Source organism: Sardina pilchardus, chromosome 6 (assembly GCF_963854185.1).
Source record: "Sardina pilchardus chromosome 6, fSarPil1.1, whole genome shotgun sequence".
In the NCBI taxonomy this organism is placed as follows: Eukaryota; Metazoa; Chordata; class Actinopteri; order Clupeiformes; family Clupeidae; genus Sardina; species Sardina pilchardus.
The window spans coordinates 27,772,784-27,800,283 of NC_084999.1; the positions used below are offsets into that span (position 1 = coordinate 27,772,784).

Here is a 27,500-nt window from a genome sequence, read left to right on the forward strand (position 1 = left end):
AAAATACAAAAAAAAACCAAATGTTATTTCTCTAAGAAACTGCTGAGACCAGGGAGTTTTTTCTGCAACTCACTTTTCTCATATTTCAGGACTGTCCACCGTACATCAAAATGGCCGTAACCCAGTCTCAAACAGAACAGAGTACTATAAGCAGAGACTGGGTAGACCTAAAAGTCCACTTTTAGAAACGCACTACTGAACTCAGAGCTCATACAGGGCGGTAGTCTGAAATGGCACAGCAAATCCATTTTAATTAGCAAGAGCACTTGAAAGTGGCAGCCACTTGGCAAATTTTAGACCATATGCACCTACCAACTGGAGTGTCTGTTAAGCAAGCAGTTAAGCCAACAAAAGGATATGAGTTGTATTATTACACATAATTGATTTACTCGCTTATTTTTAACTTATTTCGACTTGATTTATCAGCTTATATGAAGGGAGGGAGTGCAATATAATATGCATCGAGCCCTTGCCAGACTTTCCCATGCCAGACTTGTTGAAGAAGTTGTTGAAGTTGTTCAAAGTTGTTGAGGAGTGGGAGACAAGAAGGACACTTCTGTGGCCTCCTCCCCAGTGAGTCAGTGCATGGTCCATGTCTTCAGCAATATGGACACCGAGATATTCAAATCCTCTTGTCATTTATTCATCATCTTTAATGCATCTTATGGTTATGGTTTAAGGGTACCTGGAATCCATAAACATCTCCTTTATCACAGTATTTAACACTGTTGTCCTGGCAGGTCACTGCTGTCGAAAAAATGGCAACCACTGCTGTGTGATCAGTGAACTTAACAATGACGTCTGGCTCATCTGTATCCAGGAAGTACAGCAGTGGACTTCTGACACGTGGAGCTCCTATGTTGAGGGGAACGGGATGAAGAGGTGTGGCTACACCACCTGCACCATCTGGGGCCTGCCAGTCAGGAAGTTGAAATCCAATTACAGAGAAATGTGCAGTCCAAGGTCCTTGAGCTTGGTGATGAGTGTAATAGGCTTGATTATGTTAAATGCTGAGTTGAACATCTAAAAACAGCATTCACACATAAGTCCCTACCCTGCAGTCATGGAGGGCACGTGTCCTGTGCTGTGCAGTATGAAGTTGGTGGCATCGTCGATATGTCTATTAGAACAATATGTAAGGGATAACGGCCGACGAGGTGACCGGTTCGATGGAAATAATGGCTAGGTGGAGGTCTAGAACTCCGGCGACGTGCGAAGCACGGAGACGGAGTTACCTCCGCCGTGCCATTATTTCCATCGAACCGGTCGACCTCGAAGGCCGTTATCCCGCTTATCTCCCGTTTGTATTCATAACCTGTATATTTAGAACATAGTTTTGTTCCACTGTTGCGTCCGTTAACATCGCTAAAACTGTCTTGACTGTGGGACTACTTTCCGCCACATATCAACTTTCTACTTGCAGGACAAAACTGCCGTTACTAGTTCTAAATGGATGGTTGCTATGGCCAAAGGCCAGTCGTTAGTTCTAAATGGCTGGTTGCTACGGCCAAAAGCCAGTCGTTAGTTCTATCTCTCCCGTTGTCAAGCGGGCATATCCCAGGATTCTGATTAACTTTAACTTTGAAAGATCGCTACTTTTGTAGCCTAAATGGCATCAAACTAGCTACAATCCACCTCCGTCATATGCTACAATGTTACTATGGTTCTGCACGTCTGTATTTCAGCTTGGATGCAACGTGACAGTTCATTTAAACTTCGCAACGAGTTTGGCGAATTAATATTCAAGTGTGATACGGGAACTACTTCAAAGGTAGCAGGTTATACGAAGTTAATGGCCACCCCATCAGCCAATCAGAGAAGAGAATTCCATTGTTGAGGGAGATAAGCACTATTAGAGGTTAGTGAACATGCATATGTTCACTAACCTCTAAAAGCACTTCATCGCTACAGACATCGACGCAATGGGCTGGTAATTGGTTAGACATGGAGGATGCAACTTCATTGGCACAAGTGGTGTTCTTTTAAAGCATGTTGGTACAGTGGACCAAGGAGAGATAGAATTAGTCCCCTGGATGCTGGCACAAGCTGATCTGCTCACGTTTTTGAGGAAATACCTTCTGGTCCTGGTGCCTTACTGGTGTTCATGCTCGTTTACACTCTCCACACGTCACGCTCGGATAGTGTGAGTGCAAGATTCTCTCGCAGCAGAACAGGTACACACACGTGCCACACATGTGCCTGGATGATATCAAATGGGTAATCTGTGCGGGCCTTCTAGAATACTCTAATATCACCTCTGGTTCATCATAATAGCTTAAGAGAAAGTTCTAACAGGAAGTTTCATAGTTTACGCCATCTATTCGTTCATTGTTACTAGTCAATGAACGGCTCACACTTATGTTTATACACTAGTCTAATGTCTCATCCACATCTCTGCTGCTTTCAGTAAGCCATCTCTGATGACATCACACCACCACCAGTTGGTCCCTGTCTTGATGTCCAGGGGTAGTCTCATCGTCGCTGCCTTCTTCCATCAGCAGAATCTGAGATGTTCCCGCTATATGTGGGAACCGCAGACAGAGAACGACGCCACAGACTGCTTACTGTTCTCCAGGCACTGGTAATCCTCATTGCTGTACTAACAGTCTATACTGGATTAAATATAACTCAATTGTTTAATCAGTACAACTCTAGCTCTGTCTACGGAGTTGGTAGAGCCTAGTGACTTGGCTTGCTTATTGAAGGGCCAGAGGAAGGCATGCATCACGTGTTTGTTTACATTGCTGTTTACGTTTGTGTTTGTGTTTACTCTTGCGCTTGCATTGGTGTCTTTCATGAGGCTGCTCCTGAAGCCATGTTTATTTCCAGGATAATCAGCATACTGAACAGAGAAGCTCTCGCTCTTCAAAGGGCATGTGTGATTCATCGGAGGACGGTTTTTCCCTTCTTTCTCTATGTGTGTGTGCGTGTGTGTGTGTGTGTGTGTGCGTGTGTGTGTGTGTGTGTGTGTGTGTGTGTGTTTGTGTGTGTAAGAGAGAGAGAGAGAGAGAGAGAGAGAGAGAGAGAGAGAGAGAGAGAGAGAAAGAAAGAGAGAGAGAGTCAATGCCTCTGCCTATGCATTAATCCATTGATCATCTGTGGTTTAAATCTAACACTGAATGTAATTATGTGCATGCTTCAGTATGAATGGCTATTTGCACATGCTAGAAAGAGCATGAACGCAATGGTGATTGTGTATGCATCTCACTGTGCATGTGTGTGTGTGTGTGTGTGTGTGTGTGTTGTGTGTGTGTGTCTGATGAGTTTATGCATAGACCTGCATATGTATTTCTCATATATAGCTGTGCACGCTGCCCAACACTCGCCCACCTTTCCAGAAGACATCTCCAGTCAGTCCCCTCCGGAGTCCTTCATCTCTCCCCTCAATTACCCTCTGTTTTCATTTTAATCAAAGCACGGAACGCAAACACTGTTTGTCCCTCGCCACCGCCCATCTAAACTGCTCACAAAAAGTAAGGAAACTTGACTTTGGCCCATTATATCTCCCTTTTAGTAATACCAACCAGTAAAGTGTTTCATATCATTTTTATCGTTGATTTGTCACCTTTACAATGAGGTATAGCTTGTAAGCATAGGGCAATCATGGAATGAGCAACACAAACAAATGTGTAAGTAGTGCCAACAAAAAATGTGCCAAAATGGCCTGTTATGCTGTTGGAATTCACCTTTGTTACTTCAAGCATTGACGATTGCACTCTCCCACAGAAATGAGGAAAACAAAACATGTTAGGCATACATTTGCTAATTTTATACTCAGTGTCAGGGTCCTCAGTAGCGTGTAGAGAATCCATATGCAGCCACAACAGCTTGGCACCTTCTTCTCATGCTGGTCACCAACCTGGCTACATTCTGCTGTGGGATGGCATTCCATTCCTCGATAAGGATCTGTTGTAAGTCAGCCAACCTGGTTTTGTTGGTGACTCTGGCACGTACAGCATGCCCAAGCTGATCCCACAAGTGTTCACGGCAGGCCATTAGATCCTCTCCACTCCCAAATTCTGGAGGTACTCTCTGATGATCCCAGCTCTATGGGGGCGAGCATTGTCATCCTGGAGGATGGCAATTGGTCCCATATTCTGGAGATATGGAATTGCCACTGGCTCCAGAATCTCATCCCGGTATCTAACTGCATGATGATTGCCTTCAATGATAACAAGGTCTGTCTTTCGAGTTAGGGAGATGTCACCCCACAGCAGAATGTAGCCAGGTTGGTGACCTGCATGAGAAGAAGGTGCCAAGCTGTTGTGGCTGCATATGGATCCTCTACACGCTACTGAGGACCCTGACACTGAGTATAAAATGAACAAATGTATGCCTAACATGTTTTGTTTTCCTCATTTCTGTGGGAGAGTGCAATCGTCAATGCTTGAAGTAACAAAGGTGAATTCCAATAGCATAACAGGCCATTTTGGCACATTTTTCGTTGGCACTACTTACACGTTTGTTTGTGTTGCTCATCCCATGATTGCCCTATGCTTACAAGCTATACCTCATTGTAAAGGTGACAAATCAACGATAAAAATGATATGAAACACTTTACAGGGTGGTATTACTAAAGGGGAGATATAATGGGCCAAAGTCAAGTTTCCTTACTTTTTGTGAGCGGTTTATGTACAGTATACGGCATATATGGCATTTAAATTACTTCTGCGGACTCAGAGTAAACACAGCACTACACCACACGGTGAACCGAAAGCCTGCACACTATTAGGGGGATTGGTTTCTCACTAGGTCAGAAGGAGAGAGAAATCGGCCAGAATCGGAGTTCTAGGCTTTTAGGACCAGGCTGTTAGCTGTTATGCAAGACACCCTGCAGAATCTCTCTCTCTCTCTCTCTCTATATATATATATATATATATATATATATATATATATAATTATTTTTTAAAATGTGTTAATTGCTCATCTCCTTTACCTTGTGCAAAATGTCGACAAGAGAAGCCGAGGAATGCAGCTTATTTACTTGCTGTTTACGTCAGCCGACCTTACAGTGGTGCAGTGTTCTAATCAATCCACATCAACCCACACTATGTCCGGCAGCGTGAGAAATGCAAGGTTTCTGTCCTGTTTCTGTACTTTTGCTTTCCTGTCTTGATTTGTCAACTTGATATGTAGCTACCACTTTTAACCAAAGCAACACAGTGTGAGAATCGAAACAAAGTCAACCGAATGTCAGTCAGTGACTTAACCACTGTTCCAACAGTCAACCCATGCTTTAGTAAGCCTTAATGCTCTCCTCTAGGCCAATAAAGCCATTCAAAGCCAGTCAAAAACACGTTTAACAAGTTATTTAGTTAATTTGCCTAACTAGAAACTAACTGTTCACTAATTTCTAGAACTTTCCCAATGGAGTTCTTTTCAGAACTTCTGCTATTTATTTCCAAGCTTTTTTTTAGTCCAAGAAGGGACAGGTGGTGTGAGGGTGGAAATGTAGTGAGAGTGACACACTGCTCCGACATGGCACACGCCAGCGAGACCCTTATGCCTGGAGTGAATAGAGTCCACCCACACTACACTCTGCCTTAAAGCTTTCCACAAGAGCCAGTCACAAAAAAAACAGCTAACATAACAGTTCACAGCGGAGCACTTTCGCAAAAACCTTTCTCAACAGGATTTGAAGTCTACAGTACACAGTTCTTTTGAAATGGATTTCAAAGAAATGTTATTCTTTAAGACAAACTATTTTTTTAGCTTGTTTGTTCTTTCAAGTTCTCCCAAAAGTTTAATGGAAAAGTTAGCTAATTAGTTAGTTGTAAACATGAGACACCATTTAACGCACTACAGCATTTTAAAGCTGTATACTGCAGTATATGAACATTCCCTGGGATACCATATACCCTATTGATAATGTGTATGCTTCTACAGCCAACTGCATTTATTTAAACTGTACGGAATGAACAGAGGTGGCTGAAGGAAGACCTTCAAAGGCCCAATTCACACCGAGGATCCACGACGAGACGACACCGTTGCAGAAAGAGTTGCAGCAGTGTGAATTAGGTGTTGCATGACGTTGCAAGCCGTCTCAAGCTGTTGCAAAGCATTCAACATGTCTAGTCGCAGTTGCAAAGTTTTAGAACGTTGCAACTCATCTCATCACAAATCTTTGGTGTGAACCCACTGATCTGTAAAGAATAGTTATTCTTATAGTTATTCTTTATAGATCAGTGTCTGAACCCCATTTTATAGTCTATAGGGCTGGAACTGATGCATAGTGGAGTTACTCACCTGCACACTTAGTTCTGCTGATGAGGGGGGGTCCTGGGGGCCCTGTCCCCCCCTCCCCAGGCCGGGTGAGCATCACGCTGACCTGGTACTCAGTGTCGGGGTCGAGGTGCCACAGCTTGTAGGTGACCATGTTGACCCCATTGATCTCCGAGAAGGGCAGGTGGCTGGCGCGGAACTCGATCTCCCGGCGAATGATGGGCCCGTCGCCCAGGATGGAGTTGGTGTTGAGCTGGATGATTAGGTAGGTGGAGCCAGCCCTGAGGAGCTGAGGCGGTGCGATGGGAGATGGAGGAACTGCAAAGAGAAAGGTGTACGGGGTCAGACAGGGAGTGGGAAAAGACTAGCACACAAGACTTCCGGTTTCAGCGTCTATTGACGATTGTTGTACATCGTGTTTCTTACCTTGCAACATCCACATTGATCTGCTGAACTTATACTGTTTCACTATCTTGTAGACAAATCCATGTGCTTTATCATTAATTAATAAACAAATTCACTCAATAAGAAATAGCAAGCACAACCACCACAATCCTACCAAGTTGCCAAGTTCCCCTTTAAATAGTGTACTAATCTTCTAATGGCTACTTCAACCACTTCTACGCCATCTTGAACATGATTAGGAGTTGACTTTACTCAAATAGACACCAGATTTCAGCCCAATAACCCAGAACATCTTTGGGATGTGGTGGAAATGGAGATTTCTGTCAGACCCAATAGAGTAGACACCAGAGAATCTCTGAGATGTGGTGAAACTGGAGATTTGCATCATGGACGTGCAGCCCACAAATCTGCAGCAGCTGCATGATGTACAGTAGTCCTGCCAATATGGACCAAAACCTTTTCCAGCACATTGCTGAATCTAAGGATAAAGATAAGGGAGTTTTGAAAATTGGGTCTAACCCAATACTAGACTACACATGCGTCACCAAGAACATTTACTGTCAACATTATGGTTATTCTGCATAGTAGAAAGTGCTTTATGGCTTCAGAATGGTAGTACTAACTCTTTTTTTTTATTATTTCGAAATTGAAATATGAACTGCGTGTTCTTATGACTTGTAATATTAGACATATTCATTATTCATGCATCCTTCAAAAAGGCATATTAGCCGACATACTTCAGAAGAAGCTCCTTCATAAAACCAAGCAGCAAGACTGCCACCTCACCGCTTCGACTATGACATATTGCTTCAAATAAGCGTATGAAGACAGTTTAATGAGAAACGTAATATATGGCTCTGCTCTTCTAACGACTCTCCACCGTAAGACTTCAGGGACATACTTTAAGTCCAACTCATTTTGACTCCTTAATCCAGCCTAAAAAGAGATTCACCTCCTGGGGGGGGGGGGTTGTGTGTGCATTCCAGGAGAACGAAAACTCTGGCATTCCCACCTGAAGGTCATGAGTCAAATACCAAAATGGTCACACACATCAACTGCGCATCAAGGTGCCTTTGAGTGTGCCTAAGCCAGCTTTAAGTAAAAGCCCAGCTGCGCTCTCGCCTCAGAGGCATCTGTGATCTTCAAATGTGAGCAGACGCTGCTTTGTATTGGAAAAGAGCATCTGCCTCTCCCTTTCACCGCACGACGGCAAACGAATGCAGGATAACACTGGGGAAGTCTGTTTACACGGCTGAGAGGCAAAGGTTACAGTTTACGGCCCAATATGAAACGTTTTGAAGCGTTTTGAAAACAGATCTAAATTAATGAACATTTCTGAACACCTAAGAGCTGAGAAAGGGGAAAGAAAAAGTAGAGAAGAACGGAAAGACAAAACAAAACAGAGCCTCTCTCTCAAGACCGATGAGAGAAAAGATTGACAGAAAGTGAAAAAAGGAAAACAAAAGATATTCTATAATAATAAAAAAAAAAGATGAATAAGAGCTGTGAAATGAGCAGAATAACTAGAAGATGACAGAGAGAGAGAGAGAGAGGGATAGAGAGAGAGAGAGAGAGAGGTAGCAGCTCCAGTGACGAAGCCCCACCTCGCGCAACCTTATTTTTCTTCTCCTTGACTGCTCTCTGTCGCGGCCCCTCCCTGCTTCCATACCGAGCCCCCACCTTTGTCTCCGAGAAGACGAGACGGACAGCAAGCAGCTATCCTCAAGCCCCCACCTAATCCACCCCCCCCTTAGCCAGACAGAAAGGAGGCTGGGAAATTGAACGTTGCCTCGTGGAGGCACGAGCTCGGTCTCCGCCATGCTTCCTCGTCACCCGCTGACCCCAACAGACTGCGAGAGCTGCCGCGGAAAGTGATTTAGTGTGCTGATGAACCGCAGCCACGTCTGCATCCGCACCCTCCTCATCCTCCGTACCCTCCGCACCCTCCGCACCCTCCGCACCAGCGCCTTTTCCTGCCAGGCATCGAGGACACCGACACCAACATCGACACGTCGCGGGCAGCTAACAATTCACGGCCATCTCAGGTGACTCAGAGGGGGCATCAGACAGTCTGGGCCTGAGCACTACAGCCACAAAAGAAACTTTACCGAGACTTTGCCCAGATGCATGCTGCTGGGATTAATGCCACTGCGGATTTCCTTTTCTATTCCATTTCTTTCTGTTGTTTTCTTGCTTTTTCTCTCTCTCTCTCTCTCTCTCTTTTTGTACCCAGCATGCTGGGTTATCCCAGCGCCCAGCGTGCTGTCCTCATTAGGCTCCCACGGCCCACGTAGCGCCGCTGAACAACTCCACTGCAGGTCTGCGGGAGAACAGCCAGTTGTGAAATGAGTTGATCAGCCTAATTAAGGGCCTGATTAGACTCTCGTTAGCAACACCACGTGGGGTGGAGGACTGAAGATGGGGGGGGGGGGGGGTTCACAAAGCAAGGTGCTGAGCTCCACCAAGGCTTTGTTTCAGCTGTATAATTTGAAATGGATGGATGGAGAAATAGGTATTAAAAATGCACTTAGTCTACAGTCACGATGGCATGGGATTTGGCATTGAGTTTTCTCCAATCCTAAAGCTTCATTAGCCTCTCGCTAACAATGCATGCCACATGCAGCGCAAAGCTGAACGTAGGCTTGAACTCAGCAAGGCTAAGAACTATTTAATTTGAAATGGGCTGAACAAAACATGGAAGTCAACGTAAAAAGTTAAACTAAAAGATTCCAGTAATAGGTTTCAGGAGGTGGCGTCACAGTGGCGGTTTCTGCCCCATGGTCCCCTCTGATGGATCGGTTCTGGTGGGTCTAATTGCACCGGTGCAGTGCATTGGAGGCAGAGAAGCCCACTTTGCCCAAAATGAGCCCTTTCAAGCGACACAGTGCAGGAAAAGCCATGCTGTGGTCAACAGGTCATCAATACAAGCAGCGCAACACACTGCTGTGGTAATGACCAAGTCCCGAGCGGAAGGGAAATTAAGGAAGGAACACGGCCGGGACGTGCTGTTCAGCTGAAAAACACTCTGGCATTTAGACCTGCACACTGAAAAGCCGTTCTGAAAAATATATGTATTTTCAGAGAGAATACAGGTATGAGCTTCGCGTATGAGCTGTCAGCTGGCAGCTTTAGAGTGGCGCCAGCCGAAGAAAGGCACGGGGCGTCACGTGACTCGAACACCTACAGGATTTTTCATGGCAATAGAAGGGATCACAAAAAAGAGCGAAAAAGAGAGCTTTGAGAACTGAAGCATGATGTTTGAAATTGAGCACATTTCAACCGATTTCACAGACCTCCATTTTAGGAGCAGGTTCTTGGGCTTCGTCACACGGGGTTTTGGTAATACTCTGCTTTTACCGGAGCCCCCCCACCCGCCCACTGCTTTTGTGGCACTCCAAACACCCCTATCACGAAAAAAAATGCACCATAATCCGTGCAACTACATCCATCAATGGGATTAGACATGGTGTTACTTTGCCCAAACTCTGCCTGTGTCTCTTTGGTTGCGGGTTGGTGGGGTGGGGTAGGACTTAGGGGAGGGTTGTGAAAGCAGAGAGAGGAATTCTCGCTTCTCCATCTCATTCCCTCTCTCTCTCTCTCTTGCTGCTTGCGTTAAGTGCTCCGGAGGCCTGCCAAGGCATCTAAACCCTGCATCAAGTGGAGCCATCACGGGCCTGTCACGACAGCGTCGGCTGCATTCGGGAACATGGCGGGTCTCAGCCACGCCGACGCTGTCGTGCGCGCGACAAGATGAGAGGGGCTCGGCGGCACGAGGCATCAGCTGCATCCCTGATGAGTACAGCCGTGCGCCACGCACAGAGCGACAGCCACCATCGAGGTCTCACTGTGAGCCGAATGTAGCTGCAGTGTCCAGTCAAGTGAAGCGCAGTGTACTGAGCAGCGTAGTACTGTTGGCTCTCAACACATCAACACCAAACACCTGTTCTGTTGTTTTGAATTATTTTCTTTTGTTTTGATTGTTTAACAGGCCCTTGCTTTAATAAAGATTTCCGCTTCACATCCATTTGGAGTGTAGTAGAGCCCTGCGATATGTTGCTGTAAGCCCAGTCTCATGCTCCTGCTACCAGGTGGGATTATATTTGCATGGCATAACATTCTTGTGTTTGCTTGTCACTCCATTCTCCTTTGATAAACACAATTCCAAACAGAAAAAAGCGTGCTTGCACCATGTGTCTGGTCTTGTTTAAAAAGCTCTGTTTTTTTTTCCACTCGATAAGAGCTCTGAATAAATCATCCTCATCATTCTTTGAAAAAAATGTGATGAACTTTCTATGGTAAATTTTAGTTCTAACAACGCTGAACATCAATACCATAAACCACAAGCACCAAAATAAATAATTGAGGTAAAGCCCTCTGCCAAACCTTTCAAGTCATCTTTGTGTTTCCACAAGGTCCTTGTCATGTCCAAGTTATTTTTTTCTAAAAACATGATTGTACTGCTTTGTGTAGTTTGAACATATTGCCTATAAAGCATATGTCCATGCTGAATCTAACACTAGCAATCAGGTTCTTATATACTGTCCTTGTGCAACTGTAAACCTTCAGAGGTACAAGGACAAATTAGCATTTCTTAGATGCTGCAAATCCCTTTCATGTGAAAAAGCAAAGCGGGCTGAACCTTGCACAAAGTCTTCAACCTGGAGTAAGATAAAAAAACAAACGTAGCAGAGCAAACTCTCCTAGGGAAAAGAGTTGCAAGGAAATGAGTTTCCTTACCGATAACGCAATTCTACCATCTGCACTCGAATATAGATGAGAACCTAATTGCCTAAAGTGGCCGGTAGATAAATTCACTTCAATTAAAACCAGTTCTTCTCGTTCATATGCATGACACACACAATTGTGAATGACAGGAGTTGGATTTCACCGTAAAAACAAGGCCGACAGCTACAGAGATAAGAGATAAGAGGACAGTAATTGCACCCTGATATGACAAGGATGTTTAATTAGACTGTATTTCTTTTCGAGACGTGAGGATGAAACGGCGGGGAGCGCTCACCTTTGACGAGCAGCTCAGCAAAGTTGGAGACCCCCGCGCCTCGGGGGGAGAGGGCAACGCAGCGATAGACGTCCTGCTCAGGCTTCTGGACGTTGTCCAGTTGGAAAGAGGCCACGAAGCGCCGGTAGTTCAGGTGCTTGACCGAGGTAGAGGTCGTCACTTTCCCGTTGTGCCGCTGAGGAGGAGGAAGGGGAGGGGGGTGGGGGTGTTGGAGGGGTGAAGAGGGGGTTAGAGAGGACAACATGAATTACGCACCACTAAGAGCCACTGAGAGAGAGAGAGAGGTAGAGACAGAGAGAGAGAGAGAGAGAGAGCAAGAGAGAGAGAGACAGCAAGAGAGAGAGAGAGAAGTTTAAGAGACTACCTGCTGAAGCACAGATGGCCCAGGGACAAGTGAGATGTCTAAGCTCCGCAGCTAGTGACCTAAATAACCACAACTACACACTCCCATTTCTGGAAGACTGGAGGAGACCCCAACAGGTATGTGGACTAAGGACATAATCCTCATGCAGTCCAGATGCTCCTATTTCCCTATGTCGCCATACATACAGTACATACATGCCTACTGTACACACATACATACAGTACACACATACATACATACATACATACATAAATGCCTACACACATACATACATGCCTACACACATACATACAGTACACACATACATACATACATACATACATACATGCCTACACACATACATACATGCCTACACACATACATACAGTACACACATACATACATACATGCCTACACACATACATACATGCCTACACACATACAGTACACACATACATACATACATTGTACATACATGCCTACACACATACATACAGTACACACATATACATACATACATCCCTACACACATACATACATGCCTACACACATACATACATGCCTACACACATACTGTACACACATACATACAGTAAGTAACAAGCAGACAAACACACATGAGATGATCTCCCCACACTGGGCTGGAGTGATAATGACACAGACTGTTAGAGAGAAGAGCCTGGTTCTGCTACACTGAATTCTTGAATTTCCCTTTGGGATAAAGTATCTATCTATCTATCTATCTATCTATCTATCTATCTATCTATCTATCACTGTGAAAAGATAGCAGTGTTCTGTACTGGGTGCTACTCTACTCTAATCTTTATTCAGCTGGAGGCAGAGGCATATGAACCACAGGGGGGATTTTTCAACACATTTCGGTGTTCTAGAATGGTTATGAGCAACCGATCCAAATTGTTTGCTGCTTTCATTGTTTGCTGTTTTGAACACACCTCAGATCCACACTGCACTAGGGAGAAAGTTAGAAGTCAGAGGGATGAACTGAGAGGCAAAAAAAAAAGACTCGCAGAGAGGCATCACACTGGAAAATGTCTGACTCCAAAGAAAACAATCCCTTCTCCAAAGTCCAAAAAACAAAACCATCTCCAAAGTCATAGAGTTCAGCCCTGCTGTGACTTGCTTTTATACAAACGGTGCGTGTGTTTGGCCACACGCTGACCATCAGATCCATACCCAGAGACCTAGGAGGTGACCTCAAACAGTTTAAGGGGAGTTCAATGAGGTGTGTGTGTGTGTGTGTGTGTGTGTGTGTGTGTGTCTGCTGTGTGTGTGTGTGTGTGTGGGCGTGTGTGTGTGTGTGTGAATTATATAACACCATTCTAGAGATGGCCTAGGAGGCGACCTCAAACAGTTTGGATCGCGGACAGACGTTTGAGGGGATTCTTAAACTCCAGCCACTCTCAGTGTCCCAGACTCCTGCGAGACTGCTGTGTGATTTTGACAGGGTTTTGATTCTAGGTGTCAGTGGGGATGGTGTTTATGTGTGCATCTTTACAGTCCTGGGGAAAGCCAAAGAAACCTCACAAACAGACACCCTACCATTGCTTGGAGTCACGAAGACTATACTAAGAAGCACATCATATAAATCATGTCTCTGCCTGGGACAAGTATTTACTCAGACCATGTGCTCAGAATTATTCAAGGCAAACTGAACGCAGATAGGAAAAAAAAAAAAAAAAAAAAAAACATTTGAAAATCTTCACAAACATTTGCCTTTGTTTGCTATTTTATATGCACCTCAAACAAACAAACAAACAAACAAACAAACAAACAAACAATAGCAACATGTGTTGTGTCCTCAGGACTCCCCCCACATGTTCCAATGAAAATAAAGCAGAGTACGGCACGTGTAGACCACTGCTCTGGGCTTTACTGTGAGGCATCATCAGTCTGAGGTGAGACGGAAGGCTGGGCAAGACCTGTCATTTGTCCTCCACTCTTTGAAATTGAGGGTTCACTCCCTCTACACCGAGCAAACGCAACAAAGTTCCCTAAAAAGGATGAAATGACTGCAGCTCGAGCCAAAGTGTAGCCCTAAGTAAGGTCAGCTGTATGGTGCAAATCATTTGGATTAGGTTTGTTATCGTCAGTGTCAACTAAATCGCTTGGATGAATCACAGTGGTGATGACTTCTGATTCTGTTACATACAGTGATTTTTTTTTTCTTTTTTTTTGTACGTTGTCTGAGATTCCCGGAATCTCTTTTTTTCTTTAAGTGGAGAACTCTACAACCCTAAGGCAGAATGACAGACTGATGCATGAACAGCCTAAGCATTCGTGATCGGCTTTTTTTTTTGTTCTCCCTGAAGTGAAAGCCGGCCTAGTGTACCCTTGTGAGAGCAGTCCTCCATGCTACAGGGCTCTCCATGTATAGAGGACAGCTGAGAACAATTGCTCCCATTATGTGTGTGGGCAGCAGGCATCATGACAAAACATGATGTTGACCTTGCACGATGAGCTGGATGCTGCTCCATCAAGGCTGACTCCTCTCGCTTGTTTTGACACAAAACTGTACTGTGTGCAAAGCTCATATGCAAGACTGGACTATGGAACATCTACTGTACTGTACAAAATGCACACACACGACACACACACACACACACACACACACACACACACACACACACACACACACACACACACACACACATATTAGCACTACCACCAACAGGTGCTGACTCACCTCTAGAAGGAAAGTTTCTGTCTCAGACGGCCGCCCGGATGCCACACACTGAAAAGAGGCATTCTGGCCGACATTGACCTCCATGTCTCCCAGTCGCGAGAAGTGTGGAGCTTTATCTAAAGAGAAAAAAAAACATATTAAAGAATAATGTTACAGTAAAAAAAAAAAGAAAACACGCAGACATTTAGGACAACTATAGAGATACGCTTCTGTAGGAGAGAAGGTCAACATATTTTTAAAGAGCTTACAGGGCCATTTTAAAGTGGTCTGCGTCTGTGCATAATTTGACCACAGAAACCGCTCCTGTAGGACTCGAGGGAGAAATTCTTTGGGCTAGGTACTTCAGTGCAGCCTTGAAACTGCTGAATAGGGCAGTCGACACGTCATGGTTAAAGGCAACATGAGAGCAAGACAACAAGTAATGTACCATATCTCTGTACCTGACATTAAAGAAGAACAGCAAAATGATTTGCGTTACTATCACTGATTATTCCACTACTTGGTTGAACTTCCCATTGTCCTGCATTCTTTCGAACGTAAATGAACCGTATGTTATTTGCACACCTATGAAGTAGATACATTTTTGTTGGCCATATCACGCTTAATATATTAATTGCGTATTAAATTGTCACTTTAAATTGTCCAAGCTGTAAAATACAGACATTCCGAACATAGCAACATTGTAGCATATGACAGAGGTGGCTTTTAGCTAGTTGGATGCCAGTAGGCCAAGTAAAATAATGATTTTCCAAAGCTAAGGTTCATCAGAATCCTGGGATATGCCATCTATTTAGAACTAGTAACAGCAGTTTGTCCTGCGTGTTGAGAAAGGACTTGATATGTGGCGGACATTTTGTTAGGAATTTAGTTCTACAAACAAGAAAGTTTTAGCAATTATAATGTTAGTTATAAGAGGAAAAGAACACAAGTGCGAACAGTGGAATAAGAAGGATAATAGACTGAATGGTGTTCAGGTTCACAGAAATAAATACCCTTGCGAGGTGTAAATGCCATTATAACACCTCAACCGTGCATTTCTTTCTGAGAACCGTACGCCGTGTCCTCCTTTACCCCTACATGTACATGAACAGTCGGTGGCACAAGAGCAGAGACACAAAAGCACAAAAAAAGAACAAATCAGTGGACAGTTCCGGTCTCACACTGGAGCTGCCCATGAGGCCTCAGGAGACGTGTGAAGTAGGGGGAAAAAAGAGCCTCTGTGCTGCAGGCTGATGATGTCCAGTCACAGTTCTAGCCAGGGCGGCATACTGATTACCCTTCATTACCCCCAAAAGCCCCCAATGGGACCAGATACTGATTGGTCCCCACCTCCCTGATTGCCTGAGGGGAGGAGTCGCCCAGGCAATGACAGACACCCACCCACAGTGAAGAGAGAGAAAGGGCCTTGTGCACCTGGTCTAATTAAATCAACAGGAAGAGTGTCATTTCGGTTTCTCCCACTTCATCCCGCTAGCATCAACACTGCCTTCAGACTTTTTATGATTATCACTATTATTATCATTATTTCTCAAGTCAGTTTCACATTCAGGATGGCAAACGTTCCGCGGAGCTTTCCATCACAGTGAATTGACATGCAAAACAAACATCGCGTGAATACAAAGCGCAGAAGTTCCTTTTTTTCCCAAGGCACGGTAATCAGTCAAATCGGTCCAATTGCAGCAATCAGTCCGATCTGAAGGCATCGTTGTGAAAGCATCTGTCCACATTGAAAAGGACGTGTCACAAATGAATGATCATTACACAGCCACGAGCAGCAGGAGCTGTTTACTTAGCTTCTTGTCAGCCAGTACTTTCTGTCTAGCCTTTGGCGAGGCAAGAGAGGTCTGGTATGTGGATACACACAGCCTGCACTTATGTACAGCACAACAAAGCCTGCTGTCATCCCCATTAGCAGCCAACACCCACTCTTCCAGCCAACCCAAATGACTACCTGCAGAGGCTAAATAGTGGGATAGCGCTGCGTTGTGGTGGTGGTGGTCACTGTGGAGGAGCAGAGGGAGAGGAGACGATGGAGGCCATTGCATCGGTCACTCCTGCCAGAGAGCACACGGTGAGGTGGACGTCCAGAGTACCGAGCCCTGAGGGTGAGATCAGAGAGTCCACAGGACTGCCTGGGTATTCAGCGAATGATCAACCCTTGGACAGTTCCGCTGCTCCCCTGAGCATGCATCACGGCACCCCAGGGTGCCCCGACACCCATTTTGAAAAAACCCTGATCCATAGGACTGCCTGGGTATTACGTTAGCAGTGGTGGTGACTCCATAGGACTGCCTGGGTATTACTGTACGTTAGCAGTGGTGGTGACTCCATAGGACTGTCTGGGTATTACGTTAGCAGTGGTGTTGACTCCATAGGACTGTCTGGGTATTACTGTACGTTAGCAGTGGTGGTGACTCCATAGGACTGTCTGGGTATTATGTTAGCAGTGGCGGTGACTCCATGGGACTGTCTGGGTATTACTGTATGTTAGCAGTGGCAGTGACTCCATGGGACTGTCTGGGTATTACGTTAGCAGTGGTGGTGACTCCATAAGACTGTCTGGGTATTACGTTAGCAGTGGTGGTGACTCCATAGGACTGCCTGGGTATTACTGTATGTTAGCAGTGGTGGTGACTCCATAGGACTGCCTGGGTATTCAGTAGTGGCGGAGGGCATCCAGAGGACTGTCTGGGTATTTCGCATCCATAACTGGCTTTGCACAGGCTGTCGCTGGCTGGAAAAATGGAGAACGATTTGTTGGTCTAGTTGATGCAGACAATCTGCATTGGCATTGGGTCTGCGGGTGGTTGACGTGTCCTAGGGACACTTGGAGTTAATTCACAATACATGTCCTCCCATGTCCCAGCACAAATAAACTCTCACCGAAGAACACAAAGTAGTTGCCACTCCCGTTAAAATGAGTAGATTTACTGCAACAAATGAAAAAAAAAATCTCTTATGGGCTACCTTCTTAAATATATTTAACTGTGTCAAACAGTATCCCCTGGCTTCTATAAAATGGTAAATATTTTATCTAACTCTATAAAAACAGGCTCTGGTGAAAATAACACAGGCGTCAAGTCCAAACATTAAAACTAATGGGCCATTTATTTTTGTGATACCAGAGCCTTTTCAGAACTTTCCTCTCTCTTTCTCTCTCTATATATCTCTCTCTCTATTTTCCCTTCACTTTTTTCCTTCCCTCTCCATCATTCACGGTGCCAAGTGGCTATTTCCGCAGCCTGGCGCGACGCCAGCTCAGACAATGTGCCCGGCTCCTGATGAGGGCCTTAATTATTTAATGGGCACAGGGGGGTTTAGACGGTGCCATCTGCTGCCCACAGGAACTGGGGAGGGTGGCGTGGGTGGCGAGGGTGTGAGGGAGAGTTTGAGGCTCGGTTGAGGATTCTGGCCCAGAGCATCTGGTGATTCTGCGTTTTTTAAAAAGGGACTTTTATCATCACACGCGCCCAGGCGGAACGTTGCGAGACGCTTTTTCCTGTCGAAATGCTTCTAAACATCCGCCATGGCTTTTTATGATCAGTAAAGGATAGGAGGGAATGATATTCTCTTGAAATGGCTCCACCGCTAGTTTACACAGGGTGGGTGTGAGCGGGGAGGGGTGCGGGCGGGCACTGAGCAAGATGCCAATATCCTGCTCCAGACTATCAGTGAGATTGCATCACTGGCGCTGAGACTGGCACGGCAAAGATAACCTGTGGTGATCAACCAGTGTTTAAGTTTAGCTCCGACCGCGCTTAACCAAAGTAACCAAAGCACCCGCTGTGAAACCAAAGCCATATAACTCATTCTATCTGCACACTGTCGAACCCAGTTAAGAAGAAGCGATTTCATCTGGGCTACAGTTGTGACATGAAACATGCCGATAGGAACTTTGAGATTACCCCGCGGATCTTTCTAGAGCGAGGAAAGGTGACGGCGTCCTTCATCTCCCTGCCTTCAGAGCACTGATCATTCCTCATTACACACACACACACACACACACACACACGCACTCACACGCACACACACACTCACACACACACACACACACACACACACACACACACACACACACACACACACACACGCACTCACACGCACACACACACTCACACACACACACACACACACACACACACACACACACACACACACACACACACAGACACGCACACACACCACTGCCGTACTATCAAAGATCTCTTGACTTAGCAATCAAGACCTAGACTCCTGAGTGAGTGACAGCTGGAGGAGAGGAATCAGGCACACAGAAAGACAGCAGCTCAGAGGCGGGCGAGCAGAGCGGCTCTACAGACGAGGCAGAGTAGACGGAGACATGTGCACATCCACTCCCTCTGAGCTGCTGTCAGAACAGTCGTAGACACTCTGATGCCATGACGACCACAAATCGCACCGTTCCGTGGGATGACCAGCATGATGTCCGGCCAGGTGTGGCCAGCTCGCCTGATCCCATGTCCTGGGTGAGCACAGCAAAGGGCTGTCCTTGCTGTGTGTGTTTTTTCCATGGGCAGGGCATTCCAAAGCCTAGAGGTTGGTGAAGTTTGTTCCATATAAACACGGAGCGACACGCTTGCTCATCCTAACTCAGTCAAAGCAACGAGGCGACCTCACTAGGGCTATGCTGAGTGCACTCATCTTTTAATACAGTGCAGTGCGATATGTACTTTCACAGTTTCTGTCGAGTGAAATGATTTCTTCTGGCTCCAGTTCTTATTCCCCCACCTGTATTTTCACCTTGTTTTCTCCAAAGTCTAGTTCCACTCCACAAAATATGAATAAATAAAAGTGGTGGTGAGCAAAGCAATGAAATCTCAGACAGCTCTGCTTTCTGCGCCAATGTGTGTGTGTGTGTGTGTGTGTGTGTGTGTGTGTGTGTGTGTGTGTGTGTGTGTGTGTGTGTATGTGTGTGTGTGCGATAGCACAGGGCTTTAGGAGTACCCAAAAGGCCATGTTTGTGTAGCAGATGGATTATTATACAGACACAGTAAAGTGTCTTTACATTTTATAGAGAAAGAAAATAACCCTACTGCTAATTCAAGTCCTTTGTAGGAAGGGATTCAAGAAAACTCTACAAACAAAACTTTGAAATGTATTTACTTCTGAAATAGCTGTAGTAACAACATTGTAAGAGTAACTGGCAGGAAAATAAATCATGTTGGCAGCATGGCATCCGTGTGGGGCAGACATAACCAGTGGGGACAGCAGCAATAGTACAGCAATAATACTCACAACAAGGGTAATTCAGTATCATAATGTCGTCAACAGCGATGTATCCATGCCGCTCTTTAGAGACAATTGCCTCCAGCAGGATCTGAGGGAAAGATTACAGAGAGAGATTCAAATAAATACAGCATGGCAACTCCAAAGGAAAAAGACATTTTAATATGTGGGCTTGATGAGAGATGATTACTGTACATTACAATTCATTAGCATGTGTTATGTTCACGCACATGAACAGTAGCTACACATTTTGTTCAAGGGATTAATTCTATTTAGTGTTAACAATCAGTGCAATTACAGAATCTTACAGGGTTCCAACTAAAGAGTGTGAGTGACTTTTAATTACAAACTCAACAGTTGCATAATTGCAGCCTTTAAAATGTGAACTTTTAAAAAGTTCACTGATTAGTGACTAACTCGAGAAGTGTTTTACAAAACCACAAACCAGTGGAAATCTTTCGATTTCAACTCACAGAGTTGTCATTAATTACGGAGGTCATAGATCTCAATAACATCTGTTTATGTTGTTTACTTTCATTTTCCCCCAACAAAAGGTCATTTGTTATTGATTTCCACAAAATGAAAAAAAAAAAAAAAAAAAACTCCTAATACTAGATTATGGCTTCAAAATGATAATAGATAGGCTGTCTTTGACATATTGTGACAAATTGCAAAGTCAGGTCTGCATATCTGCTGCTCGAGGAATGGCAATGCCGAGTCTATATCAAGAAAAGTGCTTTGTGCACTGGCCTCACACTGAATTTAACAAGTGTCTCACACCTACTGTACATGTCTTGCTGGAGTGGAAACTTCTAGACATGCCACCTGACGAAACCCCTGTTTTAAAGTGTGTTTGAGTGTGTGTGTGTGTGTGTGTGTGTGTGTGTGTGTATGTGTGTATGTATGAGACAGAGAGTGTTTGTGTGTGTGTGTGAGAGAGAGAGAGAGAGAGAGAGAGAGAGAGAGAGAGAGAGAGAGAGAGAGAGAGAGAGAGAGAGAGAGAGAGAGAGAGAGAGAGAGAGAGAGTCATGAATAGCAAACCATGCGTTTCTTTTCAGTCTGGCATTGGCTGGGACAGCCTTGAGACGCAGTTGTAATTCAGCATTAGCACAGACCCCTGCCTCTTACTCAAGCGATTCCTATGTGCTAGACATTTTGTCACGTTGTGTCGTTGCGGCATCACCGACAACAACATGCTGATCTTTGAGTATGTCACACTACAAGACCCATTCCTCATATCATATGCAGACCCAGAAATGTGATGGCTGTGATAAAATGGGGTTGAAACTGTATAGTGTGAACTAGACATAAGATGCACTAGTGGTGGGGGAGCAACCCCTACCCTGGGGATCAGACCCCCCCCCCCCCCCAACCCTGCTTCAGCATCCGGTGGGAAGAATGCACAGTGGTCCTATGGAGCCCTCAGATCGATGGTGAACATGCTACGCTAATAACGAGATGATATTACAGATGGGACCAGTCCTCCGCCTTCCCACAGTTCAGCTGGGCTCAGGGAATACACAGGTGGCGAGAATCGATTGCACAGGCCGAGTTATTGTTTCTCATAATCCCTGTTCTCAGAGCTGTTTTTTTTTCTTCCTCCCTCTCGCTCTAACTCTCTCTCACTCACTCTCTCTCTCTCTCTCTCTCTCTCTCTCTCTCTCTCTCTCTCTCTCTCTCTTTCCCACCATCTTTATCTCTCCCTCTTCGTCTTTGTTATTACTACAGCTAGCCTGTGATTGAAGGCTGAGGCCGAAGCTTTCTCTCCCCTTAAGCTCCAGTGTTTATACTCCTTACAATGAGTTTAGGTGAAAAGGGCGGTGTGTTGGATAATGCATAGCAGCCCTCTCCATAAAGGTCAAATGCTCATGGCTGAATATAGGAAATGTTTTTTTTTTCTTCTAGATATTGTTAAAAGGGTCATAGAGTTATTGCTCTACAATGCATGCAATCAGCTTGCTGTTCAAAAGGTTGGATATGGCTTAATATTTTACGGGTCTTTCTTTTGCTGACCCTTCTTACATTTTCAAACAAAACTGAAAACTCCAAACTATGAAATATCCCACATACTGTAGGGTTAAATGACTTAATGCATCTGACAAAATGGGAACAGCTTTCCAACAGTCCTGAAGGAGTTCCCATACATGTTGAGAACTTGTTGGCTGCTCGTTGGCTTTTTGAATTCTAGATGGTCCATCTCATGAAGCTGTTTATAAAGATACCAATAGTGGACAAAGCAGTGATGAAGGTAAACAGAGGTTCGTTTGAGGACACTTTTGATTTTGGTTAAAAAAAAGCTAATGGATCGATCTTCTTTCCTGTCCTCCTCTCTTCTCCTTTCCTGTCCTTCCCCCTCATTTCCTTTAATCTACTCTGTCTCTGTCTTTAGTCTCTTAGTTCTGTTCTGAGAGGGAGAGGAAGCGATCCAGGGAGGAAGAGAGAGAGAGATATTGTATCTGTTTGTATTGCTATATGTCTGCTTTGGCAACACTGCTTTGATGAGTCATGCCAATAAAGCTACCTTTGAATTGAATTGAATTGAAATTGAATTGAGAGAGGAGGAGGAGAGGGTGGGGGGAGGGGCTAAATGAGAGAGGAGGGGGGTCAGAGGGAGAGAAAGAGAGCAAGAGAGAGGTAAGGGAGGTAGAGGTTAGGATTACTTTAACATTTGCTGTTTTCATCGTTCTAATTCCCTAGTTTCAAACCACAGACTGTCAGGACAGAGGCCAATGTGCGTCACTGCCTACTGATGTCCTGTGTGCGTGTGTGTGTGTGTGTGTGTGTGTGTGTGTGTGTGTGTGTGTGTGTGTGTGTGAGCATGTGTATGTGTATGGATATGTGTGTATTCTATCTGCATTTGCGAGAGAGAGAGCGAGCGAGAGACAGAGAGAGAGAGAGAGAGAGAGAGAGAGAGAGAGAGAGAGAGAGAGAGAGAGAGAGAGAGACAGGTTGGGTGTGTGTGATCTGGCTCATGAAAGCCAGTAATGGTACAGTGGTTGCCATCATCCAAGCGGCCTCATTCCCGATCACTGCAGGGTGTCCCTGGAAGTCGCTTTGCATGAAAAGCTTCGGCTAACTCGCTAACCTTTCCCTTTAGCCTTTCAGTGGCACATCTCCTCAGACGTTGTGTTTGTCTGGAGGAGGAGCAGAGCTTGCGATGAGGAAACCACTGGCTTGTCAGCCCTGAACACACTCATCACCATTAACCAAGATAAACATGAGGCCAAGCACGCCCTCTAATTGAAGACCTCGCTAGCCTCTGGTAGCCCAGAGTAAGTAATGGGCTATTGATTGCAGGCTAATCTTTAATTGTTTTATCTATTATGACTAGGGTTGTGAGGAGAGACATAAAAACGACCATTTGTAGAAAAAGAGCACTTATCGAATAAAAGTCTCTATATATGGGCAAACTTGAGTCTAATCCACGGCTATTTATTTCCTTGGACAACACGACTGAAAAGACAGGCGTGCTCTTAAATGATTTGTCGTCTGAGTAAAAGTCAGCGTTAAGCAACATAAAAGCCGTCTAAAGCAGGCCTGTTTTGTTGAGGGAGCACAGCCAAATCGAAGGGAAATGGGCGAGTGTAATGGTGTCGTCTGGCCATAAGTCTGTGTTAGCGTTTGATTTCCCAGGCCCTGCTTCACCACAGCAAACAGATTTAGAGGAAGATAATGGGTCTTGGAACATCCCAAAGAGTCAACAGTGCAAATCCTCCTTTTTGGATGGAGTGGAATATCAGCATGGAGGAGTGAACTATATAAACAGAGAGGAGAACAGGGTGTTAGTGGAGAGGAAGGGAGCAAAAAGAGGAGACGGGAGGAGTGGAAGAGAAGAAAAGAGAGGATGCATTGAATAAATCATAAACTGAAAAGTTTTGTGTGAAGTGAAGAATATATGGGAGCAGGGACATGAAAAGAAGAGAAGGGAAGGGAAGGGAAGGGAAGGGAAGAGAAGGGAAGAGAAGAGAAGAGAAGAGAAGAGAAGAGAAGAGAAGAGAAGAGAAGAGAAGAGAAGAGAAGAGAAGAGAAGAGAAGAGAAGAGAAGAGAAGAGAAGAGAAGAGAAGAGAAGAGAAGAGAATAGAAGAGGAGAGGAGAGGAGAGGAGAGGAGAGAAGAGAAGAGAAGAGAAGAGAAGAGAAGAGAAGAAGAGAAGAGAACAACCCCATTTGACCAGCATATGAAGCCTGAAGCCTGCCTGTGGGCTCAGAAGCCCCTGCTCCACTGGGACTCCATCCTCCCCTAGAGATCCAGTCTCAGCACCATGCTGCCATCCTCCTGTCTCTCTGAACCTCTCTATTGCTCTGGTGATGACCCTGAGTCCCCAACAACCCTGAGGCATAGCTGAGTGGCACTCTGTATCTCTCTCTCTCTCTCTTGCTCTCAAATTCAATTTGTCCATGTAGAAATGAGATTACAAGAGTGAGAGATGAATCATACAAAGATACAAATATGCTGCTCAGAGTTCAACATGAACCGTGTCCTTGAGATTGTGGCCTAAACTTCAGACATGTGGAGTTACAGTAGTTCCGCAGGTTTTCCCCCACAAATAATTACTTCTTCCTCCTGAAGTGTCACAGCGTAGGATGCTCACCTATCCTTTTTCTACCTGCTACACCATGCTTCTCTAGCTGGATATGTGCATCGACACAACATACTGATACAGTATATCACAGTACACAACTGTCAGATATGCTCATGCTTTATCTAGCTAGATAGGTTAATTTAATGAAGGTATAAGGTGTGTTTGGCCTCATCTCTCACGGCTTCCACTTGTGAAGGTTGAAGGTCAAACTGGATCAGAGGTCATTGGGTTTGGACTTCTAACTATTGCGCAATTCCCCCAAAAAATCATCATTGATGCAATTACGTCTTGTTCTGTCTACATGTCTGGATGCATGGTCTCCTATTGGGTTCCTCTGTCATCTAGTAGTCATTCTTGCTAATTCTGGTATGTTTACATGTTGTATTTGACAATGGTGTTCTTTAATGTGCTCTGTCTCTCTCATACACAAACAACTACTCATGCTACCTCATCACCTCCACCAAGGCAGCAAGACAGCGGTGTATTGAAAACATTTCACTGACAAACTTCACCACTGTAGGCACTGTTGGCATAAAAAAAAGCTAGGAAGAATTTATATGTACTGCACTTTTTGCTGTGAGTTTGCCTTGCCATGGGTCCCTGACATCAATCTACTGAACTGTTCATTTTGTCCGAAATCAGTAAGCAGTGTGTGCTCACCATTCATACTGGTGTCTATGCTTGCTACCTCAGGATGTTAGTTCTATTTCACCCCAGGACTAACTCGTCATTAGCTTCTTTGACATTGCAGCAGTGAGAGTTGTTTGGCCGGGAATGTTAATAGTGTTTTCTACAGAATAGTGTAGAATAGTGTTGCTTGACTGCAAGTCAATGTATGATGGAGAGACAGAAGAGAGGGAAATAGACAGAGAGAATGAGAGTATTAGAGTGAGAGAAAGAGAGAAGATTATTAAAAAATCAGCCGTCATCACCACCTCTGTTAGCCCACATTCACTCAGAAGGGCCAACACAAGGGTCTGGCTCTTCATTAATGCAATAGCAGGACCGTGTGAGGTAGTGGAGAGTGAGAGTGAGTGAAAGAGTGCAGGAGTATCTATATATGACGTAGGCAGGAGAATGGGACACGATCTCAGGTGTGAAGGACAGAGACAGAAAACAGGCAGAATTGGCGCAGGCTGTGTCAGCGGTCAACGACTAGAAATGAGGAAAAGTGAAAAGGAAACCATGGAAAAGTAGCGAGAGGCAGAAGTGAGGCCCTTTTCGTCTGAGGGCAACAATAACATTATAAATATTTGAAAACATGGCGGCTCCGGTCTTAGACGCCTAGAGCAAGCAGTAAGCTGAGGTGCAGTAAGAGGAAAGGCTTTCCCAATCTCTCTCTCTCTCTCTCTCTCTAAATAATACTAGTCTGGTGCTCGGAGTCAGAAGTGCAGCATGGAGGGCCAGCAGTAGACTCCAAACATTATGAAATTTTAACAAAAGCCAGCAAGCCACTGCTGCCCTAAAGGCCACCTATCCACAGCATTGTTTATTATTATCGTCATTATTAGTAGTAGTAGTATACTGTAGTAGTAGTAGAAGTAGTAGTGTTGTTAGTGGTGGTGGTGGTCATATGTTATGATGTTAGTAGCAAACAATCCTTACATGGGCATGCCCTCCATTTCTTTCTTTCTTTCTTTCTTCCTTTCTTTCTTTCTTTCTTTCTTTCTTTCTTTCTTTCTCTCTCTTTCTTTCTTTCTTTCTTCCTTCCTTCCCTGCCTCTTCTTGCCTCACCTATCTATTCAACTACCCCCAGCCACCCACACACAAACGTGCAGCCCTAGTTGTTGTGGGTTTGTATTGTTGACAGAGAAACACAACCACAACAGTTGATCCACACAATTTCTGGGGAATGAGTGCTCTTTCAGTACTACTCGGCATCGATCTCCCCTTTATTTCTTTCATTGATTTTCCTTTGATTCCCGTTCTCTCTCCTACAGTGCCGTGTTCATCATAAGCAAACCTGAACTTCTGAAATCTCATTTAGCCCAATGGACATCACTGTTTTATGACAACAGCCATTTCCTACAAGATATGCATGTGTCCGACCGGATGAGAGATGACAGAGCTGACAAGGAGACAGAGCTAGAGAGTAATTCATAACCCTGGCAGAGCCTTTCGACAGTAATTAAAAAAGTCTGGCATGAGCCACCTCCCACCCGATCTTATAAAAACGAACTCGCTCCCGACAACAATCTTCAACGAGAGTGTATAATCTCTGTGGCAAAAAGGTCCTCAAGCCTTTATCATATCTGCCATTGCGTACTGTAGACCAATCAATCAGCCCAATCCTGTATAATAGGTGTGCCTACTACAGTAACTATACCACATACCTGTACTGTACAGTATGTGCTTTATGATTCTACCAATGACCACAGAAAAACCTCCTGTTCTCTAGAACCAATACGAAAGTTATTGACAAAAACAATTCCAGCTAGACCTGCCATACTGGCAGGCTGAACAACAACAACGTTTGAATGGCTTCCTTGGCTCAGCTTTTGCACTGTAAGCGTAGTGCTCTCTGTGCCTGCTACATAGTTCTCCATTTTGTTTTGTTCTGTTGAGTAGCTGCTGTCACGGGGGCCATACATTAGTATTATTTCACCGACAAAAATCCTGCCGTTTAGGGGAAGAGTTCCAAAACATTTTATTTAATTTAATTCATCGCAAAAAGCTTTCGCTTGAAAAGAATGAGCGCTAATAGCTTTGCTGGCATAACACATGAATACAAATCTGACAACAATAAAAGCCCAATGGATGAGTAATCTGCACCATCTCCAGGGCAACTATTGCTATGGGTCATGCGGTTTATGACTGTAGTGGTTTGTTGCTGTGATTTAGCTTACTGACTCACACATCGTGTTACCACTATCAAGATAAAGAGAACAGGTGTGGAGAATGACTAATGTAACACTCTGAAAAACAACACAAGGGACGAGGGTTTGCATTTCAATGGTGCAGGATCAGAGCCGTTTTACAC

At 44.7% G+C, this 27,500-nt stretch overlaps 1 protein-coding gene across 1 annotated transcript in view; it reads right to left on the reverse strand.

The window, feature by feature from the left end:
* The window catches only part of ptprub (protein tyrosine phosphatase receptor type Ub), a 266,158-nt gene that overhangs the window by 109,411 nt on the left and 129,247 nt on the right, over positions 1 to 27,500 (reverse strand). Inside the window, 4 exon segments of the mRNA XM_062539277.1 lie at positions 6,247 to 6,540; positions 11,648 to 11,822; positions 14,695 to 14,810; positions 19,948 to 20,029. Of these exon segments, the coding sequence (XP_062395261.1) occupies positions 6,247 to 6,540; positions 11,648 to 11,822; positions 14,695 to 14,810; positions 19,948 to 20,029 (667 nt within the window).